Source organism: Pan troglodytes, chromosome 20, assembly GCF_028858775.2.
Source record: "Pan troglodytes isolate AG18354 chromosome 20, NHGRI_mPanTro3-v2.0_pri, whole genome shotgun sequence".
Lineage (NCBI taxonomy): Eukaryota > Metazoa > Chordata > Mammalia > Primates > Hominidae > Pan > Pan troglodytes.
In genome coordinates this window covers 21,827,065-21,847,125 of record NC_072418.2, presented here as the reverse complement: position 1 = coordinate 21,847,125, position 20,061 = coordinate 21,827,065, and the positions used below count along the sequence as shown (strand labels likewise).

Genomic DNA, 20,061 nt, shown 5'->3' with positions numbered 1-20,061 from the left:
GCCTCCTTCCCTCCGTCTCACACAGCCCCTTTCTTGTCCGCAAAGACTGAGGAGCGGGGAGGGCGGGCCCTCTGACACCGGAACTGGAGCCGTGCGGCGTCCGGTTTCAGCAGGGAAGGCTTAGGCGGGCGTCCCAGCCTCCGGGCTTCCGGTGCCGTTTCCCGGTTCGCTGGGCCGCGGTCGCTATGGAGGAGCCGGAGATGCAGCTCAAGGGGAAGAAAGGTGGTGCGGGCCTGCGGGCGGGACAGAAGGGGCCGGGAACTTGTGGAGGGGCGGCCTGACAAAGGCCGGGCGCGGAGGGACCGTGCGAGGAGCAGTGATTGAACTGCCGTCCAACCCCAGCTCTGCCGCTGACTAGTTTTGAATCCTGTAGAAAGGCTCCGTGTCTGCTTTAATTACCGGTCCCCCCAGGATTGTTTCAAGAATTCAGTAGCTGAGGCTGGGAGTGGTGGCTTTGTAATCCCAGCACTTTGGGAGGCCTAGGCGGGAGGATCGCTTGAGCCCGAGACCAGCCTAGGTGACATAGTGAGCTCTCGTCTCTAAAAAAATACAAAAATTAGCCGGGCGTGGTGGCGCACGCCTGTGGTCCCAGCTACTTGGGCGGCTGAGGTGGGAGGATTGCTTGAGCCCGGGAGGTCAAGGCTGCACTGCAGTGGGCTACGATCGTGCCACTGCACCCCAGCCTGGGTGACAAGTGAGACCCTGTCTTAAAAAAAAAAAAACTCAACAACCTGATATTTGTAATGCATTGGAAGAATCCCCGGGGCGTAGTAATCGCTGTGCGTCTTGTTTCCTTTTTTTTTTTTTTTGAGACAAGGTATCACTCTGTCGCCCAGGCTGGGGTGCAGTGGCGCGATTATGGCTCACTGTAGCCTCGATCTCTCTGGCTCGGGCGATCCTCTTGCCTCAGCTTCTCCAGTAGCTGGGACTACAAGTGCACACCACCACATCAGGCTAATTCTTTAATTTTTTTTTTTTTGACGGAGTCTCGCTCTGTCACCCAGGCTGGAGTGCCGTGGGGGGATCTCAGCTCACTGCAACCTCAGCCCCCTGAGTAGCTAGGATTACAGGCACACACCCCCATGCCCAGCTAATTTTTTTGTATTTTTAGTAGAGACGGGGTTTCACCTTGTTGCTCAGGCTGATCTCGAACTCCTGACCTCGAGTGATCCACCCACCTTGGCCTCCCAAAGTGCTGGGATTACAGGTGTGAACCACTGCACCCAGCTAATCCCCTATACTTTAAATCACCCTAGATTACTCACATCTAGAATACATAATACAGGCCTACACATCACTTCATTCACATGGATTCAAAGAAGTGCTTCGTGTAGGGCAGATTGAAGTTTTGCTTTTTGAAACTTTGTGGAATTTTTTTTTTCCTATTTTCCATCCATGGTTGGTTGAATCCACAGATTCGGGAACCATGGATAACGGAGGGCATGAGTATGAGGCATGAGCCACCGTGCCTTGTCTGTTATGCTCACTTTCTTCTTCTTTTTTTTTATTTGAGACGGAGTTTTGCTCTTGTTGCCAAGGCTGGAGTGCAATGGCGTGATCATGGCTCACAGCAACCTCCGCCTCCCGGGTTCAAGTGTTTCTCCTGCCTCAGCCTCCCGAATAGCTGGGATTACAGGCATGCACCACCATGCCTGGCTAATTTTGTATTTTCAGTAGAAACGGGGTTTCTCCATGTTGGTCAGGCTGGTGTCGAACTCCCAACCTCAGGTGATCCTCCCGCTTCGGCCTCCCAAAGTTCTGGAATTACAGGCGTGGGCCACCGCCCCTGGCCGTTATGCTCACATTCAAAGCGAGGAGGCCTATCTGGTAAGAGGTCACACAGTTTGGAGGTGGCAGGCTGGGCTCTGCCACCCAAGGCACAGTGGTGAGATGGAGAGACTTGTGTTAGTCTCCTTTGACTCCCAGACACGCCTGGGTTCTCTCTCCTGAGCAGTCACCCTGGTGATGGCATTGGATTCATCTCTGTAGCAAACTTTGAGGCGGGTGCTGTTATTCTTTTTTTGTGGATGAGGAAGCTGAGGCTCAGAGAAGCTCTGCTCTCCCAAGTCCAAGCTTTTAACTTTTCCTGTGAACATGTAACCTAATCAGTTGAAATTGGTATTAAGAGAAAGGAACAAAATGCCTGCCAAGGTCCTCCGTGAGGTGGAGGGGTCATCTTTTAAGCTTGGTAGTCAGGGAGGGTCTTGCCCAGGAGGTGACATTTGAGCAGACCTGAGGGATGAAGGAGAGCCAGTGACGGAATGGTGTCTCCAGGTGGGAATAGCAAGTGCAAAGGCCTTGAGGTGACAAAGTGTTTAGAGCTCTGCTGTAATGAATAAAGGAGCAACTGGTCACATATGGGCATTTAATTTTTTTTTTTTTTTTGGGATAGAGTCTCACTCTTTTGCCCAGACTGGAGTGCAGTGGTATGATCATGGCTCACTGCAGCCTCCACTTGTCAGACCCAAGCAGTCCTCCCACCTCAGCCTCCTGAGTAGCTGGGACTACAGGTATAGATCACCATGACCAGCTTATTTTTGCAATTTTTTATAGAGGTGGGGTTTCGCCATGTCTCCCAGGCTGGTCTTGAACTCCTAGGCTGAATCCATCCTCCTGCCAAAGTGCTGGGATTACAGGCGTGAGCCACCACACCCGGCGTTGGTCTCAAATTCTTGTCCTCAAGTGGTCCTCCTACCTTGTCCTCTCGGGCAGTGAGAAAGTTCTGGGCAGTGCTGGGAGGTCCAAGGAAGAGCCAGGGGTGGAGGGCAAGGAAGGCAGGGAGGTCAAGAGCAGCCAGAACATGCAGGGCAAGAAAGGCAGATTTTATTCTCTGGCAGGTGGGAGCTATGGAAGAGTTTAAAGCAAGGGTGGGAATAGATGATTTGTTCATTTGGAGTTTGCCTCATCTGCTGCATGGAGGTTGAACTGTTGGCAGCAGGGGAAGCAGAGAGACCAGGGAGAAGGTGGATCTGGCATCCAGGCAGGAGATGGCCGTGCCTCGCTGTGCCTGGACCGGTGCGGGCAGTCTGGTATAATCGAACAGGTGAGACTAGAACCATCAGGATCTGCCCAAGAATGGGACAGGAAAGGCGGGCCCTGCTGGCTGGCTGGGAATGCCGTTGTTGAAGCAGACCCTGTAATGAGGATTTGTGTGCAATTAATTTATCAGGGCCGGGCGCGGTGGCTCACTCCTGTAATCCCAGCACTTTGGGAGGCCGAAGTGGGCAGATCACTTGAGGTCAGGAGTTCGAGACCAGCCTGGCCAACATGGTAAAACCCCATCTCAACTAAAAATACAAAAATTAGCCAGGCGTGGTGGCGGGTGCCTGTAATCCCAGCTACTCGGGAGACTGAGGCAGGAGAATCACCTGAACCCGGGAGGTGGAGGTTGCAGTGAGCCGAGATTACACTACTGCACTCCAGCCTGGACAACAGAGCAAGACTCTGTCTCAAAAAAAAGAAAAAAAAAATTCATCAGGAGACACCTGCAGGGGAGAAGGGGAAACAGGGCAGGGCTGGCTGGTGAGGAGGCTGAGCGAGGGGCACCTCAGGTAAAATCTGCAGAGGGAGGCCTCAGCCTGGGCCTGCACAGGAGCCCAGGGGGATGTTAGGCTCTGGGTTGTTCCAGTGCCCAGCGAGGGACACAGGTTTTCATATCTCTCACTGGTGAGTGGCAGCTGAGGCCCTCCTGGGATGTGAACTTCCAGGCACTTTCAGGTCCTGTGGGCATGCTCTGAAGAGTCCCGCGTGTGGTCACGGGGGCAAAAAGAATGCCGGGAAGTGCAGTAGGCAGCAGTGTCCACTACCAGTGGGTTTGGGAGGGAAAGATGAGAAGAGTTCACTGGGGGCCAGGCACAGTGGCTCATGCCTATAATCCCAGCACTTTGGGAGGCTGAGGCAGGAGGATCACTTGAGACCAAGAGTTCAGGACCAGCCTGGGCCACATAGCAAGACCTTGTCTCTATTTTAAAAAATGAGCCGGGCGCGGTGGCTCATGCCTGTAATCCCAGCACTTTGGAGCCCGAGGCAGGCGGATCACGAGGTCAGGAGATCGAGACCATCCTGGTAACACAGTGAAACCCCGTCTCTACTAAAAAATACAAAAAGTTAGCCGGGCGTGGTGGCGGGTGCCTGTAGTCCCAGCTACGCAGGAGGCTGAGGCAGGAGAATGACGTGAACCCAGGAGGTGGAGCTTGCAGTGAGCCAAGATTGCCCCACTGCACTCCAGCCTGGGCGACAGAGTGAGACTCCGTCTCAAAATAATAATAATAATAAATAAATAAATAAATAAATAAATGAAAAAACTAGCCAGGCATGGTGGTTTGCACCTGTAGTTCTAGCTCCTCAGGAGGCTGAGGCGTGTTGATGGCTTGAGGCTGGGAGTTTCGAGGGTGCAGTGAGCTGTGATCACACCACTGCACTCCAGCCTGGGCAACAGAGCGAGACCCTGTCTCTAAAAAAAAAGTTCAATCAAGCTGGCCAGGCGTGGTGGCTCAAGCCTGTAATCCCAGCACTTTGGGAGGCCATGGTGAGCGGATCACGAGGTCAGGAGATTGAGACCATCCTGACCAACATGGTGAAACCCTGTCTCCACTAAAAATACAAAAATTAGCTGGGCGTGGTGGTGCACGCCTGTAATCCCAGCTACTCAGGAGGCTGAGGCAGGAGAATCACTTGAACCAGGGAGTTGGAGGTTGTGGTGAGCCGAGATTGCACCACTGCACTCCAGCCTGATGACAGAGCAAGACTCTGTCTCAAAAAAAAAAAAAGAAGTTTACTCGTTATGAACTCATCACTCATTATGTCCTCTCATTAATGTCCTCTTTTTTTTTTTTTTTTTTTTTTGAGATGGAGTTTTGCTCTTGTTTCCCAGGCTGGAGTGCAATGGCATGACATCAGCTCACTGCAACCTCCACCTCCCAGATTCAAGTGATTTCTCCTGCCTCAGCCTCCAGAATAGCTGGGACTACAGGCGCCCGCCATCATGCCCGGCTAATTTTTGTATTTTTAGTAGAGATGGGTTTTACCATGTTGGCCTGGCTGGTCTTGAATTCCTGACCTCAGGTGATCTGCCCACCTCAGCCTCCAAAGTGCTAGGATTACAGGCGTGAGCCACCGCACCCGGTCTCATTAATGTCCTCTTGAGTGAGCCCTGCTGTGACCACTTCCTCCAGCCTGTCATGGGCCAGGGGTGACCTAGCTGCGGAGGGACACGCCAGATGCCCCCTTTGCTCTGGCTGGGCTCAACACTTGAGCAATGAGGAGGCTGACGCTTTGTCTCCCCACACCCTTCCCATCCCTACCACCTGTATCTAGTCACGGACAAGTTCACTGAGAGCGTCTACGTCCTGGCCAACGAGCCATCTGTGGCCCTGTACCGGCTGCAGGAGCATGTGCGTCGCTCCCTCCCCGAGCTGGCCCAGCACAAGGTGAGCTGGGGCCTGCTGGGAGGAGCAGGGGCTGTCAGGGCAGGAGTCAAGGCTGGGACACCAGCAAGGAGGCATGTGGTGGCAAAGCCAGGTCAGAGGCGTGGTGGACAGATCTGGGATAGATTTTGAAGGAGGTGGCAAGATGTGTGTATTAGTTCATTCTCATGCTGCTATCAGGACATAGCCAAGACTGGGTAATTTATAAAGAGGTTTAATTGACTCACAGTTCAACAGGGCTGGGGAGGCCTCAGGAAACTTAGAATCATGGCAGAAGGGGAAGCAAACATGTACTTCCTCACATGGCAGCAAGAAGGAGAAGTATGAGTGCCCAGTGAAAGGGGAGGCCCCTTATTAAAACCACAAGATCTTGTGAGAACTCACTTATCAGGAGAACAGGATGAGGGGAACTGCCTCTATGATTCAGTTGTCTCCACCTGGTCCCTCTCACAACACATGGGGATTATGGGAACTACAATTCAAGGTGAGATTTGGGTGGGGACACAGTCAAACTATACTATTCTGTTACAGTTATGACCTGCATGGCAAGGAGGCAGCCGTCTGACTATCTAAGGGAAGGATGTGCCAGGCAGGGGGAACAGCCTGTGCAAAGGCCCTGAGGCATGGTGGCCAGGTGTTCACAGAAAGCCCAGACCTGTGAGGGAAGGGAGTTGCAGGAGGAAAGGTCTCTGCTTCCACCATGAGGACTCAGGAGAGCCCCAACCAAGAGAGCTGGGAGGAAGGCCCTCTAGGTGGGGGTGGCCTCCCTTGCCAAACATCTCCTGCGCCCCCTACAGGCAGACATGCAGCGTTGGGAGGAGCAGAGCCAGGGAGCCATCTACACTGTGGAGTACGCCTGCAGGTGAGCACCACAGCCTCCCCGCTGCAGGGCCACCTTTTGCTGCTCTGGCCTCCTGGGCGTTCAGGGGCATCCCAGCCAACTGCCCAGTAAGCCCCACCCTGCCAGGCCTACCCAAGTGGGTGTATGGGGTCTGTACCACGATTCACTTGGCCAGGGCCCCAGGTGGGTCTCTTCCCTGTGCTGAGCCCCTCCCCAGCTGCCACAGGAAAGAGGGATAAGGATTCTGGAAGATGCCTCTGGGGACCAGCATTTCTCTCCCACAGCCAGGACCACAGATGGGCCAGTGGGGTGGATGGCAGCCAGGGGGAAGCCCAAAGCACAGATATGGCTGTTTATTTTTAAATTTTTTTTGAGACAGAATCTTACTCTGTCACCCAGGCTGGAGTGCAGTGGCATGATCTCAGTTCACTGCAACGTCCGCCTCTCAAGTCCAAGCAGTTCTCCCGCTTCAGCCTCCCGAGTAGCTGGGACTACAGGCGCCCGCCACCTTGCCCGGCTAATTTTTGTATTTTTAGCAGAGATGGGGTTTCGCCATGTTGGCCAGGCTGGTCTCAAACTTCTGACCTCAGGTGATCTACACACCTCAGCCTCCCAAAGTGCTCAGATTACAGATGCGAGCCACCACGCCCGGCCGGTGTTTCTTTTTGTTACTGACCCCTTGCCTCCTGTGCTTTGGTTCCATTCCTCGTGACTGTATTCCCAAGCCTTATTCCGGTTGCCTCGGGTTGCCCAGTTGGCCTTGGAAGTTCCTCGACTTTGCACAGACATGCTGTTTGCACCTGACATGGGCTGTGGGCCATTTTATTGGCAGCTGAATGATGCTCCCAGCAGTTCCCTTGGTGTGTTGCTGTTTGGTTGTGTGGGCGAAGGTGCCTAGACAAGAAATCCTGCTGCTGGGGCAGCATTCTGCCATTGGCAGCCTTGGCCCCCTTGGTGGGACAAGGGTTGACCAGACAGACAGTATCTTCCTTAGCTCAAGGAAAAGAAAAGAAATAGGAGTTGCTAGAGCTGGGAATGGTTATGCACGCCTATAGTTCCAGCTACTCAGGAGGCTGAGGTGGGAGGATGCCTTGAAAGGAGTTCAGGGTCAGCCTGCGTGATATAGCCAGACCTCTCCTCTAAAGAAAAAAGAAATACGGCCGGGTGCAGGGGCTTACGCCTGTACTCCCAGCGCTTTGGGAGTCTGAGGTGGGAGGATCGCTTCAGCCCAGGAGTTTGAGACCGGTCTGGGCAACCTGGTGAAACCCCATTCCTACAAAAAATACAAAAACTAGCCGAGCCTGGTGGCACACACCTCTAGTCCCAGCTACTCGGGATGCTGAGGTGGGAGGATTGCTTAAGCCTGGGAGGTTGAGGCTGCAGTGAGTGGAGATTGCACCACTGCACTCCAGCCTGGGCAACAGAACAAGATCCTGTCTCAAAAAAACAAAAAACAGACCGGGCGCAGTGGCTCACACCTGTAATCCCAGCACTTTGGGAGGCCAAGGAAGGCGGATCATGAGCTCAGGAGATCGAGACCATCCTGGCTAACACGGTGAAACCGCGTCTTTACTAAAAATACAAAAAAATTAGCCAGGTGTGGTGGCACCTGTAGTCCCAGCTACGTGGGAGGCTGAGGCAGGAGAATGGCATGAACCCGGGAGGTGGAGCTTGCAGTGAGCCGAGATCACGCCATTGCACTCCAGCCTGGGCGACAGAGCGAGACTCCGTCTCAAAAAAAAAAAAAAAAAGAAAGGAAAAAAAAAAAACCAACAAAAAACCTATGCTTTCTTCTGCTTCCTCTAGCTGTGCCATCTAATCCAGGAACCTACGCCATGGGTGGCTAAGCACACTTCAATTTTAACTCGTTAAAATGAAACTGGGTGCAGTGACTCACGCCAGTAATCCCAGCACTTTGGGAGGCCGAGGTGGGCAGATCACTTGCGGCAGGAGTTAAGACCAGCCTGGCCAACATGGTGCAACCCTATCTCTACTAAAAATACAAAAATTAGCCAGGTGTGGTGGTGGGCACCTGTAATCCCAGCTACTTGGGAGGCTGAGGCAGGAGAATTGCTTGAACCTGGGAGGCGGAGGTTGCAGTGAGCTGAGATCACACCATTGCACTCCAGCCTGGGCAACAAGAGCGAAATTCCGTCTCAAAAAAAAAAAAAGAAAGAAAAAAAATATTCAGCTCCCAAGTCCCACTAGCCACATTCCAGGTGCCTCTCAGCCATCTCAATGGATAAAGAACATTTTCATCACCACAGAAGTTGCCCCAGATACCACTGGGCTAGGCGGGAGGCCAGCGAACATTTGTCTGTAGTGAAATGTGTTTTTTTTTTGTTTTTTTTTTTTTTGAGACGGAGTCTCGCTCTGTCACCCAGGCTGGAGTGCAGTGGCGCGATCTCAGCCCACTGCAAGCTCTGCCTCCCGGGTTCACGCCATTCTCCTGCCTCAGCCTCCCGAGTAGCTGGGACTACAGGCGGCCGCCACCACGCCCGGCTAATTTTTTTGTATTTTTAGTAGAGACAGAGGTTTCACCATGTTAGCCAGGATGGTCTTGATCTCCCGACCTCATGATCCACCCGCCTCAGCCTCCCAGAGTGCTGGGATTACAGGCATGAGCCACTGCGCCCAGCCCAGATTTTTCTTTTTAAGAGATGGGGTCTCGCTGTGTTGCCCAGGCTGGTCTCAACCTCCTAGGCTCAAGCCATCCTCTTGCCTTGGCCTCTTGAGTAGCTGGGATTATAGGTGTGAACCACAGTGCCCAGGTGTTTTTTCTTTCCTATTTTTTACACCCCCATTATCAGCAGTATTGGCCGAGATATTTTTTATGACATCTTTATACACTGATCCCTCCTTCAAAACATTAGATGTTTCAGTGGCAGAGAATGTGCTGTGTTGCACAGATGTCATCTAGTCATAGCAGGGAAATCTAAAATGTAAGCCCACTGTGAGTCCTTCGGGAAGCCCGCAGAATCACTGAGGTACCCACCGAGCCCTGGTGGTGACCTCAAGTGCTGGGGTGTGGGACAGTTACCTGCAGGTCCGGAGCGCTGACGAGGCCTGTCCTCCCGTTTCAGCGCCGTGAAGAACCTGGTGGACAGCAGCGTCTACTTCCGCAGCGTGGAGGGTCTGCTCAAACAGGCCATCAGCATCCGGGACCATATGAATGCCAGTGCCCAGGGCCACAGGTAGCTCCTGGGACCGCCCGCCCCCACTGCCACTCTCAGCTGCAAGGACCGTCTCTCAGCTGCGCTGGGAACCGCTGCTTCTCGCTTATTAGAAAACTGTCTCTTTCCTTTTGTCCTGGTGTCTGGTGACCTCCTCTTGTCCTGTGGCATCTATAACCTGAGTTCAGTCACTTAATACCGAGGTCCTGAGCTCTGCTGTGTGCCTGGCCCTGGGCTGGGCACTGGGGACATAGCAGTGACCGAGACAGACAGGCTCACAAGGAGACATACGACAACCAGGTAAACATGGCAGACAAGAGCATGTCAGATGCGCTGTGAAGAACACCGCGGGGCCCCTCCTAGGAGGTGGCATGAGTTACATGCAGACAGAGACGATCCGGGGGCAGACGGAGTTCCATGTGGGGCAGTGGTGAGGGCAGACGCTCTGGGGCTGGGATCCCTGGGAGTGTTCGAGAAGCACCGAGAAGGCTTCTGTCACTGGAGCCGGCCAGCTGGGGGAGATGGGGCCAGGGAGATGGCAGGGGCCTCTCCCTGTCCCAGGACCCAGAGCCAAGGGAGGCTTTAAGCCCAGGACCAGGGGTCTGAAAACGAAAAGCACTCACAGTCCTTGAACATTGGAAAGAGAGTTTTTGAAGAGTAGCCCTTCTTTTTGTTTTTGTTGGCATTCTAAGTTAATAAACACGCTTATGAACACACACTCGTGCCGGGAGCAGGAACGTCGCCTTGGGATGCGTCTGGCTCCCACAGATTGGGGTTCTGGCAGGCCTGTCCCCCACTGGGCAAAAGAAAGAAAGCATCTGTGTTGCTTAACTAAGACGCAAAAATTGCAGAAACAAGACTTGAGTGTATGTGTAAGAATGGGAGTGTAGCAATCTTCCCTCAAACGGTAGCATGAAGGGTTTATCTGGGCTCTCTTGCATCTGAAGAGGAGCGGCATCTGGCTTCTCTGCCATGGGTTGGTGTTGGCAGTTGGAACTAGACTTCACTGAAAAGCCATAGCTCTTACTGTCAACTCAGGGTTTCCAAAAATGCTTTCATATGCCCTGTTTGTGCCTGCTGTTTCAAAAACGCAACACACTCCTGAAAGACAGTAGCAGCTTGAGTTGCTGCTGACACCTCTCTTTGTAAGCCCTGTGGGTTTGAAGTGCCCAGTCTTGTGTGAGTGAGTTGCAGACGTGGCCTCTGGAGTGCCTTGTCCCACTTTTTAAAACATACATATATATTTCTTTAAATAGAGATGGGGTCATGATACATTCCCTGGGCTGGTCTCAAACCCCTGGGCTCAAGCAATCCTCCCGCCTCAGCCTCCCAAAGTGCTGGGATTACAGGCGTGACCCACTGGGCCCTGCCATTTGTTCCTTTTTTTTTTTTTTCAAGACAGAGCCTCACTCTGTCGCCCAGGCTAGAGTGCACTGGTGCGATCTTAGCTCACTCCAGCCTCCCTCTCTGGGTTCCAAGTGATTCTCGTGCCTCAGCCTCTCGAGTAGCTGGGATTACAGGCGCCTGCCACCACACCTGGCTAATTTTTGTATTTTTAGTAGAGATGGAGTTTCGCCATGTTGGCCAGGCTGGTCTTGAACTCCTGACCTCAGGTGATCCACCCACCTCAGCCTCCCAAAGTGCTGGGATTACAGGCGTGAGCCACCGTGCCTGGCCCACTCATCCCACTTTTAAGGAGGATGCCCCAGAAGCTCAAGCCAGAGGTCTTTGAGACCAGAGTATCACCCAAACATGCACTCCAGCCAGCTGAGCAAGCCTTGTGGCCTCTTACCTTGGCCTCATGGATGCTGCACATGTTTTGTTGCAGCCCGGAGGAACCACCCCCGCCCTCCTCAGCCTGATCCTGGAAGAGACTCGGGGCCCCCCAGCCTCCGCCAACCCAGGTCAGTGCCGAGGGTAGCCACGAGCCTCTCTCTCTGCTCTGAACTAACCAACCCGCCCGCTTGGCAGCCAGGCAGGCACCTGCTTGTCTAACCACTTGGGATTTCTCACTGGGCTTGTGGGATGATTTCAGAGGTGGCAGGTGGAGGGGTGTCTGCAGGTCCAGAATGTTCCACCCTGCTGCTCAGGGACCATGTCAGCCCATCTCTCCCACTCTCTCTCCACCACCTTCCTCTCTCTTTTCCAGGCCATAGGCCCCATGCTAGTCCCAGAGATTTCCACCCCCGAAGACAGAGAAGGGAGCCCACATTTCCTCTATCCTACCACGTGCCAGCAGCCTGCTTTACCCATGCACAGTCTCTCAGGCAGAGCCCGGCATGGGCAATTACCCACCTATCTCTGGGACCTCCCCACCCATCTACTGCCTACCTGCTGTGTGACCGAGCAAATTCACTACACTCTGTGGTCTCTGCATTTACTTTCTGTAAAGGTGGCTCATCAGGTGACCAAGAGGGTGCAGGGCACAGTGATGGATGTGCTTTGGAGCAGTCGGCTATTGCTGCATAACACAGCATCCCAAAACAGTGGTTTACAGCCCCAGTAATTAACCTACTCATGATTCTGCACTTTGGGCTGGGCTCAGCTGGGTGGTTCTGCTGCTGTCCCTGGGGCTCACCCATGTGGTGCTCATGGGAGCTCAGCTGCACCTGCATAGTCAGGGGGTCCCTTGGCCAGGACTGTTGGCAGCAGGGGTCAGATTTTCCTCATGGCCTCTCCAGCAGGCCAGCCCGGGTTTCTCCTGGTGGCTGGCAGCCAGGAGAGTGGCTCCCATGCAGAGTGCTGGTTTCACATTTGTGGGTGGCCCATCCATTGAGGCCAGTCACGTGGCCAGGCCCAGGACCAGATGGGAGAGGACCGCACAAGTGCAGCGTGAGCTGTGGGAGGTGTGGCTGACCACGCTTAGAGAGTGTGGTGCCAGGAAAGATCTGATGTGTCACCATTCTATATCTGTGATGGGCAGACGCAGGCAGGTCAAAGAGGCCCTGGGGACTTACCGAGCCCCTGCCTATTGGCCAGACACTGTGATTGTCCTCGGTGCCATGGAAGCCCTCTTAGAGGTCGAGGGGAGGTAGGTGGAGACAGAGCCTCTGTAGGCCTTTCAAGCTGTAGCCCCAGAGCCCAGAGGCAGCCGAATTCATGTGTGCAGTCAGAGAGCACTTAGTGGGCACTGTAGTCAATCAGTGAGCGCTTACTGGACACCACAGGCAGCAAGCATTTACTGAGTACCTCTGGCAGTTGATGCACACTTCCTGAGTACCTGTTCATAGCAGGCTTAGCTCTGGATGTGGGGTGGTGAGGAATCCCACAGGCTGAGGGGTGGCCTGGGAGCTTTCCAGGGGGCCTGAAGCAGGAGGGGCTGCCTGAGTGGGTCAGCAGCCCAGCCCAGTGCCCTACGCAGCCCTGCCCACACCCCCAACCCAGCCTCTGTCTCCCCAGTCCCATCCCCCACACCCTGGTCCCTCCTACTTTGTGCCTCGAGGACACTGCCCCGCTGCCCTCCTCACTTCCCAGGGTCTGCTGTCCCCTCCGCTGCTGCTGCCCAGCAGGATTGCTGTGTCTCATCCACATTTGTCCCTGCAGAGTCCCTCGCCTCTCCCCAGAACTGCCAGCCTCATGCCGCATCTCAGAGCCTTTTTTTCTCTTTTTTTTTTTTTTTTGAGATGGAGTCTCACTCTGTCACCCAGGCTAGAGTGCGGTGGTGCGATCTCGGTTCAGTGTAACCTCTGCCTGTCAGGTTCAAGCGATTATCCCGCTTCAGCCTCCCGAGTAGGTGGGACTACAGGTGCCTGCCACCTCGCCTGGCTAATTTTTGTATTTTTAGTAGAGATGGAATTTCAGCATGTTGGTCAGTCAGGTCTCGAACTCCTGACCTCAGGTGATCTGCCCACCTCGGCCTCCCAAAGTCCTGGGATTATAGGCATGAGCCACTGCGCCCGGCCTCAGAGGCTTTCATTCCCACTTTTCCCCCAAAACTGTGCCTCTTTGGGGTCATCAGTGACCTTCGCAGGGTCAAGTCATCCCCCTCTCCTGTCCCAGGACCTTAAGCACTGCCCTGTTTTACAGAAGAGGAAACGGAGGCCCCGAGAGGTAAGGCAGCCAGCTCAGGGTCATCGCCCACGCCCAGAAATGCCGGGATTCCCACCCGGACCTCTGACCACCAAGCTCCATCTTAGTCTGGCCCAGGGTCATCCCTCAGGTGCTGCCTCATGCCTTGGGTCTGCCTCTCAGACCACCCTGACCCTTGCCCCTGCTCCCCAGCCTGACTGAAGCTGGGCCAGGCAGAGACTGAAGACTGAACGAGTGTGGCCAGCATTCCTCCTGCACCTGCCCGGAGCCTCCAGGCCCAGCCGTCAATGTTCCCAGAAGTCCAGAAGTGGCTTTGCTGCTCCTGGACTCTCACTGGCGCCCCATCGACCCTTGGACCAATAACTGCCATCAAAATAATCCTGATTATGCACCTATCAAGTCCCTGGCCCTGGGCTAAAGTCTTCACAGGGGTCATCTCATTTCATCCTCAGCCCCAAAAGGCAGGTCTCACCCCCAAATACATATGGACAAAAAGAGGCTCTGCCGGGTGTGATGGCGGGCACCTGTAATCCCAGCTACTCAGGAGGTTGAGGCATGAGAATCGCTTGAACTCAGGAGGCAGAGGTTCCAGTGAGCCAAGATGGCGCCACTGCACTCTAGCCTGCGCGACAGAGCGAGACTTCGCACCCGCCGCCCCCCCCACCAAAAAAAAAAAGGACACAGTCAGAGAAGAGCAGAGCCCGGCCTGGTTTGGTCCCAGCCCTGCCTGCCTCTGATGTGCTGTGTGACATAGGCCTGGTGCTGGCCCTCTCTGGGTCTCCCTTTCCTTTCTTTCTTCCTTTCTTTTCTTTTTCTTTTCCTTTCTTTTCTTTCTTTCCTTCCTTCCTTCCTTCCTTCCTTCCTTCCTTCCTTCCTTCCTTCTTTCTTTCTTTCTTTCTTTTGACAGGATCTGGCTGTCATCCAGGCTGGAGTGCAGTGGCACGATCTCGGCTCACTGCAACCTCTGCCTCCTGGGCTCAAGTGATCCTCCTGTCTCAGCCTCCCAAGTAGCTGGGACTACAGGCGCACACCACTACCCCCAGCTAATTTTTTGTATTTTTTGTAGAGACGGGGTTTCACCATGTTGGCTAGGCTGGTCTCAAACTCCTGAGCTCGTGATCCTCCCACCTCAGCCTCCCAAAGTGCTGGGATTATAGATGTGAGCCACCGCACCCAGCCTTGGTTCTCCCTTTCTTCATCTGGATAAGGAAGGCTGGACTGCACCTTCTCTACAGGCTGAGTTGGACATTCGCAGATCTACCCTCCCAACCTGCATTCTGCCTCAAGCAGCAACGCCCACCCCAGGCTCAGGCCACATGGAGAAGCCACCCCTAGTTCCAGTGGTGGATGTGGCACCTCGGCCTGGCCAATCAGAGCTCCCTTGTCCTAGGTTCCTAGTGATTGGTTCAAGATGGACACGTGACCCAATGAGCGGCCTTTCCTGGGAGTTCTACCAGGAGCATCAGGAAGGTTGAGCTGGGTGTATGGGAACCAGGCCGGGGCGAGGGGTTCCAGGGGGGACCTGAGAACATTGCGTGGAGCCCTGGATCCAACTGTACCTGACACTAGCCAATTTCATTTCTTCAGTTTCATGGACCCCTAAATTATGATTTTTGCCAAAATGGCTTTGAGTCCGTTTCTGCTGCTGTTTACAGAAGGGCCTGCACTGACCACTGTGAATGCCAAGCCTGGGTGACCAGGCCTCCACAAGTTATGCATCTCGAAGGCCAGCTGTGTGCCAATGCAGTTACCCCAGAATCCCTTGTTCCAGTACAATGTATTAGGGAGGTCAGATAAGAGTTGTTTGGGGTCGAGGCAGGTTCCAGTCACTGCTCTGGGAGGGTCCCTCAGCTTGGCACTGTGGGGTGGTTGATGGAGACGGATGGGAAGAGCAGGGGTGTCCCGAGGGGAGACAGAGGGCATCCTGCTGGGACATCGGGCCTGTCAAGGTGTCTGAAGGCCTGGAAAGGGGGTTCAGCCCTACCTCTCCTCTTCCTAGGTCACACTGGGGGGCCTCTGTGCCATTATCCCGCCTCTCCACTGTCCTACTCAGCTTAGGAGTGGGGAGGAGCCTAAAGCCACCCCATTTAGGGCACTGATTGGTGTGTGGCCTCCAGAGTCCTTCTCCCTTCTTACCTGCTCTGAAGGCACCTCTCAATGTCCATCTGTCCTCCGTGCGACCATTTCTCCAGCAAACACTGGTATTTGTGAGCCAGCCCTGTCTTGCTCAGACCTTCAGGAGAAACTGGCAGCAGAATGGGATTATCGCCTGCCTCTCAGGACCTGCCTAGGATGTCTGGGGCGCTAGGAGCTAGGGGTGAGGGAGGCAGGTGTGGGGGGGCCCCACCAGACCCTTCTAGGGCTCTGAGTCACTCATAGCCCCTGGATGCAACCTCAACCAGCGACTAACAGTCATCGCTCTCTCTTTTTTTTTTGAGCTGGAGCCTCACTCTGTCACCCAGGCTGGAGTGCAGTGGCGCGATCTCGGCTCACAATAACCTCTGCCGCCCGGGTTCAAGCCATTCTCCTACCTCAGCCTCCAGAGTAGCTGGGATTATAGGCACCTGCCACTGCGCCCAACTAATTTTTGTAGTTTTAGTAGAGACGGGGTTTCACCATCTTGGCCAGACTGGTCTTGAACTCCTGACCTCGTTCTCCCAAAGTGCTGAGATTACAGGTGTGAGCCACCGTGCCCAGCCCAGTCATCTCTTAAAAGGAGTCTAGGCCGGGTGTGGTGGCACACGCTTGTAATCCCAGCACTTTGGGAAGTCAAGACTGGAGGAACCCCTGAGTCCAGGAGTTGGAGACCAGCCTGGGCAACATGGAGAGACCCTGTCTCTATAAAAAAAACAAAATAGCTGAGCATGGTGGCTCATGCCTGTAATCCCAGCACTTTGGGAGGCTGAGGTGGGCAGATCACCTGAGGTTAGGGGTTCAAGACCAGCCTGACCAATATGGTGAAACCCTGTCTCTACCAAAAATATAAAAAATTAGCCGGGTGTGGTCATGCGCGCCTCTAATCCCAGCTACTTGGGAAGCTGAGGCAGGAGAATTGCTTGAACCCGGGAGGCAGAGGTTGCAGTGAGCCAAGATGGAGCCACTACACTCTAGCCTGGGTGACAGAGCGAGACTCTGTCTCAAAAAATAATAAATAAATAAATAGATAAAAGGGATCTGATCAAGACTCTGGGTTGTCAGACACCTCGTCACCCCGAGTCCAAGGGCTTGTGGGGGCGCTGGTTAATTTGCATCTCATTTGAATGCTCGATAGCCCTTTTTGCCTGGAGGGCGCCCCGCCCACTCTAGCCGCCAGGGGGCGCAAGAGACAAAGCGTTGGCGGGAAGTTCAGCCTCCAAGCGGTCATTGTCTGCAGTCCTGGCTGGCCCTGGTGGGCACACTGTGACCCTCCACCCTTTTTCACCCTATATGCCCTCGCTCCCATTTTTCAGAGAGCAAACTGAGGTTCTGAGAGGCCAGAGGGCTCTCAGAACAAGAGCTCGCAGCCTCCCTTGTCAGGGTGGAGAGCAAGGGCACTCCTAGAGCTCACTCAATAGCATTTACTGGCCAGGCGCGGGGGCTCACACCTGTAATCCCAGCGCTTTCGGAGGCCGAGGTGGGCGGATCACTTGACGTCAGGAGTTGGAGACCAGCCTGGCCAACATGATGAAACCTCGTCTCTACTGAAAATACAAAAATTAGCTGGGTGTGGTGCATGCCTGTAATCCCCAGCTACTCTGGAGGCTGAGGCAGGAGAATCGCTTGAGCCCGGTAGGTGGAGGTTGCAGTGAGCCGAGATCACGCCACTGCACTCCAGCGTGGGCGACAGAGGTAGACTCCATTTCAAAAAACACCCAGCTGGGCATGGTGGGTCACACCTGTAATCCCAGCACTTTGGGAGCCCGAGGCGGGTGGATTACGAGGTCAGGAGATTGAGACCGTCGTGGCCAACATGGTGAAACCCCATCTCTACTAAAAATACAAAAATTAGCTGGCTGTGGTGGTGAGCGCCTGTAATCCTAGCTACTCGGGAGGCTGAGGCAGGAGAATGACTTGAACCCGGGAGGTGGAGATTGCAGTGAGCCGAGATTGCGCCACTGCACTCCAGCCTGGCGACAGAGCCAGACTCCGTCTCAAAAAAAAAAAAAAAAAAAAAATTTAACTCCCAGCAGAACTCCAGAGATAGGTAGGCAGCTAGAAGAGAGACAGTGAGCTCTCCGTGCCATGGGGCATCCAAACAGAAGCATAGTGCTCACGAGGCTGGAGATCACCCAGAAAGGATCCCAACCCTGATCTGCAGATGGGGTAAAAGGAGACCCATACAGGGCAGCGACCTGCCCCCTGCTCCGTCCACAGTGATCAGGACAAGAATCAGACTTCCGCTGGGTTTTTGTCCTTAGCCCTTGGTCTGAGTCCTGGTTTTTATTTCAGACCTGCTCCTCTGGGTTCCCGGAGAGTCCTGCACAGTCAGGCCCCTGGAAAGCCTTTTTTTTTTTCTTTTCCCTACAGTATCCCTGAACAAGGCTTCTGGGTGCCCCAGGCTTATCCCCCACTCCCTTTCACTGCTTAGACCTTCTTTGAGATTCTCCAGTTCTTCAAGAAACCCATGGAGGCTGTGCGCAATGGCTCACACCCATAATCCTAGCGCTTTTGGAGGCCAAGGCAGGAGGATCGCTTAAGCCCAGGAGTTCGAGACCAGCCTGGGCAACAAGCGAGACACCCAGTGCACCTCAAAAAAAAATTTAAAAATTAGCCAGGTGTGGTAGTGCATTCCTATAGTCCCAGCTACTTGGTAGATGGAAGCGAGAGGATCACTTGAGCCCAGGAGTTCAAGGCTGCAGTGAGCCATGATTGCACCACTGCACTCCAGCCTGGGCAACAGAGCAACTCTGTCTCTAAAAAATGAAAAGAAAGAAACCCGTGGAGACACTCCTTTGGTGCCACCACGCTCTGGGCCCGGGCCCAAGGAACCCCCAGGCTGGGGGACATAGAACCAGCCACATACTCTACCCCGCCCCCTGGATCAGTGCTAAGCTGGAAGGAAGGGTGGGGAGGTGGAAGGATCCTAAGTGGTAAGAGGATAGGAAGGCTTTTGGAGGAGGGAACATTGGAGGTGGGCCTTAAGGGCTCCTATTATCCCCACTTCTTCTTCTTTTTTTTTTTTTTTTCTTTTTTGAGACAGAGTCTTGCTCTTGTCACCCAGGCTGGAGTACAGTGGCGCGATCTTGGCTCACTGCAACCTCCACCTCCCGGGTTCAAGCAATTCTCCTGCCTCAGCCTCCTGTGTAGCTGGGATTACAGGTGTGTGCCGCCATGCCTGGCTTTTTTTTTTTTTCTTTTTTTTTTCGAGACAGAGTCTCGCTCTGTCGCCCAGGTTGGAGTGCAGTGGCACGATCTTGGCTCACTGCAAGCTCCGCCTCCCAGGTTCACGACATTCTCCTGCCTCAGCCTCCCGAGTAGCTGGGACTACAGGCGCCTGCCACCACGCCTGGCTAATTTTTTGTATTTTCAGTAGAGACGGGGTTTCACCGTGTTAGTGAGGATGGTCTCGATCTCCTGACCTCAGGATCCACCCACCTCGGCCTCCCAAAGTGCTGGGATTACAGGCGTGAGCCACCGCGCCCAGCCTATCCACACTTCTCATATGAGCAAAGAGGCCCCAAGGGGTGCAGTGACCATCCTGAGGTCACACAGTGAGTGGGCGGCGCAGCTGGGATGGGGACTCAGGGTTCTTTAACCTCAGGGCCCTCCCTACCTACTGGGTCACACATCCTTATCATGGAAGGTCCTTCAAAGCCTTCCCCTGGGAGAGGGGAGAGAATCTGGAGGAGGGAGACAGCGGGGGCAGCTTCTCCACCTCCCCCAGCCTCCCACCCTAGCCTTCTCCTCCATCCCCCACCCACCGCCTCCCCCATCTCCCAGACCTGCTTCCCAGGTCACTCTTCTCCCTCACCACCCACTCTGGACCCTTCTATCCCTTCCTCCTCACAACCTTCCCTTCTACCTTCCAACCTCTTACTCTAGCAACTAAGGGTGTCCCTTCATCTGAGAAGAATAAGGTTAAGACTCTTGGTGGCCCTGCTAGGGGACACAATTAGTGGTTGGGGAAGGTATAGGATAGGAACAGAGGCAAAAGGACACGGGACAGACCATGAATAACAAGATGGTGCCCACCAGAAGGAGGGGGCTGGGGAGTTGGGGTGCATAAGGGCCAGCCCCAGCCAGCTTCGCTCTGCTGGGCTAGCCCTTCCCCCAGAGCTGGCCCAGCTGCCGGCCTCACGTAACCAGAGCCTGCCTGTTGCATCAGAGGCGGGCGGGTGGCCTCGGGTAAACAGAGCAGCCCTCCGGGGGCCCAGGGCTCCCCAGCCACCTCCACACTCCCCAAGCCTTGTTCTGCACCATGGAGTGGAGGCAGAAGCCCCCAGCCTGGCCCAGGCCCTGGCATGTCCTTGGGGCACCCCAGTGTATGGCACTGGGCACTGGATGGGGACAGGAGGGACCCACTGATGACACAGTATGAACTCTATAGTTTTCATGTCCAAAGAGAAAGTTGTGCTCAGACTAGAGGCCCACACTGCCCATGTCACAGACGGGT

General features: G+C 54.4%; 1 protein-coding gene across 6 annotated transcripts; it reads left to right on the top strand.

The window, feature by feature from the left end:
* Positions 1-79: 79 nt before the first annotated feature.
* On the top strand, positions 80-15,093 carry BORCS8 (BLOC-1 related complex subunit 8). 6 transcript variants are annotated; one of them, XR_010153473.1, is made up of 8 exons: positions 80-222; positions 5,317-5,429; positions 6,224-6,288; positions 9,351-9,461; positions 11,269-11,344; positions 13,440-13,490; positions 13,662-13,930; positions 14,536-15,093. XR_010153473.1 is itself a non-coding variant. In XM_016934034.4 (7 exons), the coding sequence occupies exons 1-6, from the start codon at positions 186-188 to the stop codon at positions 11,300-11,302; spliced, it is 465 nt and encodes a 154-aa protein (XP_016789523.1). In that variant the 5' UTR covers positions 99-185; the 3' UTR covers positions 11,303-11,344; positions 14,536-15,093. The 6 variants fall into 6 exon arrangements, 4 of the variants coding, with proteins under 4 accessions (XP_009433311.1, XP_016789523.1, XP_016789524.1 ...); XR_010153472.1 differs by lacking the exon at positions 13,440-13,490; XM_016934034.4 differs by lacking the exons at positions 13,440-13,490; positions 13,662-13,930 and adding an exon at positions 2,939-3,043 and having other exon boundaries at positions 99-222.
* The last annotated feature ends 4,968 nt before the right edge of the window (positions 15,094-20,061 follow it).

Coding starts and splice junctions, on each gene's coding strand:
- BORCS8 (XM_016934034.4), top strand. CDS start 186: ATGGAGGAGCCGGAGATGCAGCTCAAGGGGAAGAAAG. Junction 223..2,938: donor GCAGCTCAAGGGGAAGAAAG/GTGGTGCGGGCC, acceptor TGTTGGCAGCAG/GGGAAGCAGAGAGACCAGGG. Junction 3,044..5,316: donor AGTCTGGTATAATCGAACAG/GTGAGACTAGAA, acceptor ACCTGTATCTAG/TCACGGACAAGTTCACTGAG.